We start from the raw sequence: 8286 nt of genomic DNA on the forward strand, positions 1-8286 counted from the left end.
AGAGGGGCTTTTATGAGAATACAGTCTGGAAATCCTGCATTATATTCTCCAGCTGAGAAAACGACTGYAGTTTTAGCTGTTTCCGGACAGCATGGGAGTTCTTGACTTGTTATCGGCCATCTGTCCTGGTTTTGGCACATAGTGGTATGCTACTTTCAAGGGAGCTTCTTGCGTTTTCCACTGTTCTGGCATGACTAAGTAATAAATCTATTTTTATATTTACTGTGCAGCTTGTTAGTGCCATCACTTGCTAGGATGGTCTGTCAATATACTATCACATAAGGTAGGGTTTGGACCCTGAATTTGATAATAACATCAGCAYTTTGTCATCAGCTGGCACCCTCCATCCTCAACACATCAGTTATACCATCCTTTCTGTTTCATCAGAGCTTCCTGGAGGCTCCTTCAGYGCCCTCTAGCTTCTTTCTCTGTCTCAAAGCTGCAAATACACTGCTGGACATTTTTGTTTACCTTAAGCTTGTAGACAATTGCAGCTCTTCTAATCTTTTTGACTGCTGACAGTGTGTTTGCCTTGGGAAATTACTCTATACAAGATGTTGTAAGATTCAGGACAGTTTGTAACTCAGGAAGACATTGCAGRCTTTGAGAACAAATTCTGAAAAGAAGTTACAAAAATACTTTCAGTTGCTACTAGCACATACTGGTTAACTTTTCACCCTGCTTTCATTCTCTTGCAGCTCTTTGTTTGTGCTGGATCTTATATTTCTTCACTTTCTTTGGTAAAAATAGAATATGATATGCTACAATCTTTTGTACACGTCGTATATATGTACACATGGCATATATAAATTGCATATCCTTCAGAAATTTACTTTGTACCAAAACAGAGCTGGAGCAAATGACAAAGCTCACCAGCCAAAGRTTCCATGTAAAGTTTCCTCATCTTAGTTTAGGCATTTCCAAGACTCAGGGAAAAAAATTATCTTTTCCAATGCTATGTCTGACAAATGCAAGCTGTGGAATTAAACAGCAAGTTTTTTTTTTCTTTTCACTTTTTAGGAATATAAAAATGATTAACAGACTTAAACAAAATTTRTTAAATTTGAACCATCATAAATAGATTTATAAACTGCTTGCAAATGCAGAAGGTGTTACTGCTAGCTTTGGAAAAATATTTATTCTTCCTCTTTTGCAGTTTCCCTGAACTCCACCAAAAAAAATCTGTTGGGAAGTTGAACTGAAATAAAAGCAGGAAAATTTGCTTGTGAAATTGTATTCATGCAATCTACAGGGGCTTTCAACATGAAGCTAAAGAGGGTTGGATGAGGTGTTGACTGAAATGAGCTACAAGATGTGTTACCAAATCTTTCATGATTTTGGTAATACTGACATTGAATTCAGAGGCTTTGTTCCAGTATTCACAGTCAGAGATGGATTTTAGCCGGAAACCCTGGATAGCAGCACTCTGTGTTGCTAAGATGGAGGCTAAAGTTTTCCTTCTGTCTTTTCCCTGAAGGAATCTCAGAGGACAATTAAGCTGCAGAGGTATTGACTGCCYTTGCTCAACAGATAGCAGTGCTTATGGAAATATTTGCTCTGGGCCAAAAAAGCAGCACAGATGCACTAGCAGCATAGTACAGCTAGAGTATTAAGTCCCGTTTCTACTACCTTATTATACCTTATAGTAGTTTTTGAAATGTGGGGGAAATTCTGAAATTTCACAAATAATCTAAAAGCTTACTATAAATACCACCTTTTTCTCTATTGATTYCAATACATTTTTGAATATTATTTATGGAATATTTTTCATGTAACTCACAAAAATCACAAATGTTAGCACTSAAAGATGCCCATGCAATATCTATTTAGCAAAATACCATATCAATTTAAGGTAGCAAGTGGTGGTCAATTTGTCCAGGGGACTTAAGGAAAATGACTTCTGACTTCCACAGATGCAAAGAGTATGAAACTCAAATGGCTGACTTATTCCAAAAGGATGGTAAAACCAAGATATTGTTAATTTTATTAAATAACAAGCACTAAATGATTAGATATTGGTATAAAATGTGATCATCGACCTTCCAGTAGGTTGGACTAGAGACCACCTGGGGTCCCCTCAAACCTGAGTGATTCTATGAAAACCACTCAGATATCACCATGGACTGAGAATGTGGGAAGTGTCAGTGCAAATATCCTAGACATAAATCACTTTCTTATACATACACACACACACACACACACACACACAAAACCACACATGCATACAGGCACATGCACATATAAAAAATCTGTTTATTTTTCTAGTTGAATTTTTAAATTAAATCTGATGAAGACAATATTCTTACCCACTGAAATATTGATAACAATCTCATTGACTCAAGTGGCTTGAACTTATCCCATTTAAAAGTCTTGAGTGCAATGTAACATCATTTACTTCYTTGCTGTTTTAGCATTTCATTTCAATTTGATTAAACTGGTTAGACCTTACTTCCTTTATGCAAGTTAGTGAGTCAAGAATAAGTATGGGAATAAACCTACATACAAGTGATAAGTAGAAACTACAATGACAATTTCAATGTATACATTATGCAAAAAATGGAGATGGCTTGTCCCTCACTTGTGAGACTGTCATAGAAGGAAGGAGCTATAAACACTCATCCCATTTCAGTGACATTCATAAATAGTCGATTACAATGCCAGTTCTCCTTTGATACTGGAACCATCAGTAAACAATACTCTATCACTGGGATCACTGTATATAGCTGTGTTAAGTGAACAGAAAAACACCAAAATAACACCCCACAAACAGCAGAATTTTGCCATGGTCTTTGTAGACACTTGGTCAATTCCCGGAGTGGTTAAAGGGTTACATGTGAGAGGAAGGGCTGAACGCTTGGTCAGCAGCCCTCCCTCTGCACAGCCTCCAGAGCAGCAGTCACAGCTGCCTCCTTTGATTCGGRGCAGCCGAGGCATGAACTACCTGCCTGCTAAGCACAGTTAAATGTGTTGCCATGAGCCTCTGGGCACCAATCTTTGAGAGTCTGAGTGCAGATAGAGCCTCACTTTCTTGCAGACATTTCCCTGAAGAAAACAGAACAAAACAAAACAAGACATACAGATTGAATTTCAGGCCCTATTAGAAATGTCTTTTCAATGTCTGTTGTGCATCCSCATGTGTAAAGAGTGACTAGCACCTTCGGGTGGCAAGGTGATTACTGTATACTAAGGGAGTAACAAAAGCAAGGAAGGATGAGATTGCAGGCAGCACACAACAGATCACTGCAATGGTTTTACTGAACCATTTTCCCAAAGCGGTGTTGCCACCGGGCATTACATGCTGGGACTTGGAGAGGACTCAGATCTGCCTCTTGGGTCACTCTGCTCTATATCAGTCTTTAGACTAGGCACAGCTTCTCCAAAGTGTCTGTCTAGAAAATGAAGACTGCCTTTGCGCTCCTGCTTAGCAGTGATATGATGAAATTGCTCCCTCATTTACAAAGAGTTCCAGCAACTGAGTGCTAAACACAACTGCTGCTGGATTGGGCACTCTTTCTGAGTAAATATTAAGGGCTGAGTTTATTCTTCAGCTGCTTTCCCTGCCTTAAAAGGCAGGGAAAATGACTGCATTTTCTCTTAATTCTCTCCAGTAAAGACTGCTGCCAGCTTGTCTAAGCCACTCTTCCTCTTCACTGCAAGGCAATTGTGGGTCTCTGTTTTCTCAAATATTTTTTCTGCAACACAGAAACAACAGTTGTTAGTTCTTTGACTCTTTCTGCCATAAAGATGACACTCAGTTTGTTCTCTGAATTTATTCTATTGGTTCCTAGCATCCAGCAACAGCCAGAAAAACTGAATGCCTTGAAGACTAAGCCTCTTTATTTCAGAAAGAACATCCTGTCTGTCTCACCTCCCTGTGACTGTCACTTTCCCTTTTGACAGATACATTGGCCACAAGTTGTGGAGATGAAATTATTCAACAGTTATTCTGCCCTCTGTGTTCCTTTATGCCGAGGGCAAGAATAGGCTTTATTTTTACCATTGCTATTTTTTTCATTCCTTAACCACTTCCCACCTTACATACACATTTGTGCCTTTGGAGGCCATCCTTACTATCTCTCTGGTTTCTCTGTCCCAAGTACACTTAGGCTTCATGAGTGAGGGCTATGTTAATCTCTCTTTTGTCATATATTCTAGCCGTCTTTGAAGTGAATGTAAAAATACCCTCCTTGTTTCCCAACTGTCCATGGATCTACGCCACACTATGACCCTTTGGAACACTGATAAGAGCTCCTTTAGCTTGCACTCACCATGGTATTAGCATAGCTAAGCTTCATTGCCACCTTTTGAGATCATTCCCTACGAACAGCTGAATCTTGCCTTTGGTCCTTTTTCCTCTTGGCAAATAATTGATATCTAAGTGAATATTTTGTCTTTTTCTGAGTTCAGAATTTAAGGAAATTGTATTTATCTGAATTTATTCCATAAACTGTGACCTGTATTCCAACACTGTTGACAATTTCTTTAGTAGGGGATTTTTCTCAGTTTACAGTAAACCTAATTTCAAGGGTCAACTTCTATTTAAAAAGCCTTCTACTGTTGTTTATATTTTAACCACTGTGCTAACGAAAGTATCCTGACTCTGAAACAAGATCTGATAAACTTCCACCTAAGGTAGGCCTCACAGTTGTCAAATAAAAGAGAACAAACACTACCAAATCAAAACCGGGAAAAAATCAGACAGTATATGGATCTGATGAGGGAAACGGGAGGAGGAGGAAAGACACAAAAGGAAACAGGGAAATCAAAAGCACATTTTAAACACTATTGCTTGAGAGGTCACATGTTTGTCAAGAGATAGCAGTGAGGAGCGTCRGCCTGGGAAATGAATGATACTTCTCCTGTTTTGATATTTTCAGGCGGAAAACTTACAGAATGTGCATTGCTACACCAGGGCCAACTGGTGATAATGTCCCCATGTCCAGCTCTCCAGAGTTTGAGACACTAAGACAGAGGTAGATTATGCTTCTCCAAATCTGCATTACCATCCTTGAAAGCAATGGAAACTCAGYTTTTCTTTCCATTTCTCAGAAATAAATCGGGAGCAACTGCACTGAAGTAGATGGCTTTTAACCAGATTAAAGGCAATGAGATTAAGAGCAGAACGAGATCTAAATCTAAAAGAAATTATTATAGACCTAAATGAGTATATATGGACCTTTAACATGMAGAAAGACAACAGAAGATTACTTACTTACATGATATATGTAGATGTTCCTAAACCATCCTGGACAGAGCGACATGTTAACATGACTTTGACTACTCCAGGTAACGCCTTTGGTTTTCGYAAACCTGTAGAAAAAGCTAATCTGTTTAAAATTGCTCATGTTTATCAAAGAAKTTTGTAAACTTAACTAAAAGCTTTTCAAAATCCTTCCTCCTTGTCCCTGAGAAATTATTTTTAATTTTTAACTAGAGAAAACTGAGCCACAGATGGGACAAATATCTTGCTCCTGAGAGCATCGATGTCACCATTAGCAAAGCCTAGGGCAGAACCAGATCTTCATGATTTTATTATACTGGTCTGAAGGGCCCTTGAAAAAAATGCCTTCAGGTAAAGTGCTCTATCTGCAGCCACATATCAGGACCAGAAGACGCAATACAGCATATTTYGGGCATGTCATTGATTCCATAGACATTTGTGACTTCCTTTTTCTCTGGCCTCTCAAACACTGCCCTGATGCATAGACAGCTGAGCAGCATAAAACAACCCTCATCTCCCCGTTAATGTGAAAGTCCCAAATAAAATCCAAAGTAACTCACACATTCCTCARGGAAGGTATTTCTGACTTGATTTCCCCATGCTGGAGTTGGCTTTGGATAAGGTGCAGGACAGCATCAGGAGAGGCCATTCCTCATGGCCAAGCTGAGGGAATGAATGCTCTGACTTTATCTAGGCAGAAGGAGCCTGTTCCTGCATTACTGCCACAACCAAGGCTTTATCTCAAGATTTTACTCCTTCCCCCTTACAGGAGGAACTCATCTGGGAGGTTAGGCCTGACTAGCATGGCCACCAGCCATGGCTCTCTGGAGTGTGCAGGGATAGTGAGTCCAAGTGGTCCCTGGCAGGGAAAATTAGGACTAAGTACGGCTCCCAATGCCCTACTGAGAAGACTCTGAAGGAGGGGAGACTGGAGCCAGGCAGCACAGAAAAACCAAATCCATGTAGATYGAATATGCAGCTTTTTTTCTTGTACTTTAGCCGCCAGAGGTGTATAATAATGTGGTAACGCAGCAAATACCTGCAAGGAAACAAGAGRGAAACAGGGCCAGCGGGGTCAGTTGTGGGGATAGTGCCATGTGGTACCAAGGAGGACAGGGCTGTGATGGGGAGGAAGGAGAGGTGGGCTGTCCACAAGCCATCATGTCCACCTCAGGGGCAGCAGGTCCCTCTGCATCTGCCACCAATGGCCTGATGGTGCACATGGCCTGCACTGTAAATGGGGCAGCTCTGCATATGCCAGTGTGCCGGGAGGGGATAGGGAAGCTAGTAGTTCAGCACAGTGAGAGATAAATGCTGCGGRGGAGTTAGGGAAAAATAGAGTACACTTCTTTTGTTTTTTTCTGTTCCTGTCTGCATGTGYGTATTCTTGCGTACTGGCCCAGGGGGTGCTAGTACCTGTTCAAAAATGACATATCTTCCCCAGCTAACCTGTAAGAGCTGACAGGAAGRAGGCATGGGGAGGGGAGATCATGCTGTGGCTGTGGACTGTAATTGCCAAGGGACAAAATGGTAACTGGGCACAGGTGTGTGTGGAGCAGGGGACACAGGAGGCAGGTAAGCGCTTTCCCGATTGGGGCTGGCTGGCTGGCTGGGTCAGGCCTGATGTAACTAAGCAGGCAGCTTTCTGCTCATACTTTCCGGGATGAAGCGGACTCCTGTTTCCATCATAGCTCTGTGAGTATACTCTAGGATACTCTAAGAGCCTTGCCCYGGGCTATGCCACCTGCTTCTCTGAGTTTGCTTTCTGGGAAGCATTCTTGAACTGTCGTGATAGCCTGGGCAGCCCAGTAAGGGAGAGGGCTAGGCTGTCTACCTCTGCTCTGGGCTTTCTGAAAACAAAATTCTGGTCCTGCAAGTAGTAGACAGAGCAAATGCTCACGCTGGACACTGCTCAGGAGTCCTGACCTCCTTTTCTCTGTCTAACAACCAGGGGACCCTTCAAAACCATTGAAAAAGCCTGGAGTGAGGGATCACTAGCCATGCTGGCCCTGACAGTATTGAAAACAGGGTTAAGATTGTTAAGATGTGGGACTAAGCCAGATCTGAAGCGTTCTCGAAAGTGTGCTTGCTAGAGAAGCTTACTTCATTTTATGCTCCTTTCCCATATGTAATTGCACAATGTCAAACTAAGCACAGTTGCCTCTTTGGCATTTCAAAAGAAGGGGAAAGGAGTTGACATTAACAGCCTCTTTCTCTTATCCTTTAAAATTTTCCCTGAGCTGCCTCCAACTCCCTTCAGCTCCTCTTTTAGACCCATCTGCTTTGTTGCCCTAGTTTACCATTAACAGTTTTCAGAGCCTTTACAGATATCCTAAGCTTTGCTGTACTTCACAAGTTGCATTAAAATGGGTTCAAGTGCAGAAGAAAACTAGATAACATGGTATTACAGCATCCTACAGGAGAAAAATATCACAAGACTACAAGCAGGATCAACTCTAGATTTTTTTGGATAATGTGTAAAATAGCAACTAATCTGGCACCCATATTGGAATCTTTCTCTTACACATTTACTCCTTCACCCCAAGCCTTATCTCATGTCTCAATGCATTGTCAYTTCTATTTAAAATAGGTAGGACAAGAAGGACATGGGTAACATCACTAATTTTAAGATGGAGATCATGSTTCTATGAACTTTTTGCCTTCAATTGCCTGGGACTAAACTTCATGACCCGTAAGTGCCTATTCAGACCTGTTTTCTTTATCCAGTATACAATCCCCATCTGACTCTGGTGAGTCATTTGCATATTTGATTCAACAATTTGTTTTGAAGCTCCATCAGCGAGCTAACATGCTAGAGAAGCCACACAATGGTCCTATAGTGCAACTTTTCCAAGGCAAAGGCCACTTGGGAAATGCAGAGTGAGCTGATGTTGAAATCAGGATAACACATGGATGAGCAAAGTCTGACACCCTCACTAGATGAGTTTAAGCATGTGGCATAAGCTTAAGTGTCTGGGAAGGAAAGCACTAAATAACTACCTATGTCTCTTAAACCTAAAGTTATGCATACTAGCCATCAAACCAAAATGAACTTTAAGCCTTAC

The 8286-nt window shown here is 41.1% G+C and overlaps 1 protein-coding gene across 1 annotated transcript in view; it reads left to right on the forward strand.

Moving 5' to 3' along the window:
- Positions 1-6024: 6024 nt before the first annotated feature.
- LOC146594481 (plasminogen-like) overlaps positions 6025-8286 on the forward strand; it is a 28166-nt gene continuing 25904 nt past the window's right edge. Inside the window, exons 1-2 of the mRNA XM_085307408.1 lie at positions 6025-6063; positions 6221-6521. Coding sequence (XP_085163534.1) covers positions 6025-6063; positions 6221-6521 — 340 coding nt within the window. The remainder of the gene's footprint in view (positions 6064-6220; positions 6522-8286) is intronic.

This window comes from Rhea americana, unplaced genomic scaffold, assembly GCF_003343005.1.
Source record: "Rhea americana isolate MKP2758 unplaced genomic scaffold, rheAme1 scaffold_258, whole genome shotgun sequence".
Lineage (NCBI taxonomy): Eukaryota > Metazoa > Chordata > Aves > Rheiformes > Rheidae > Rhea > Rhea americana.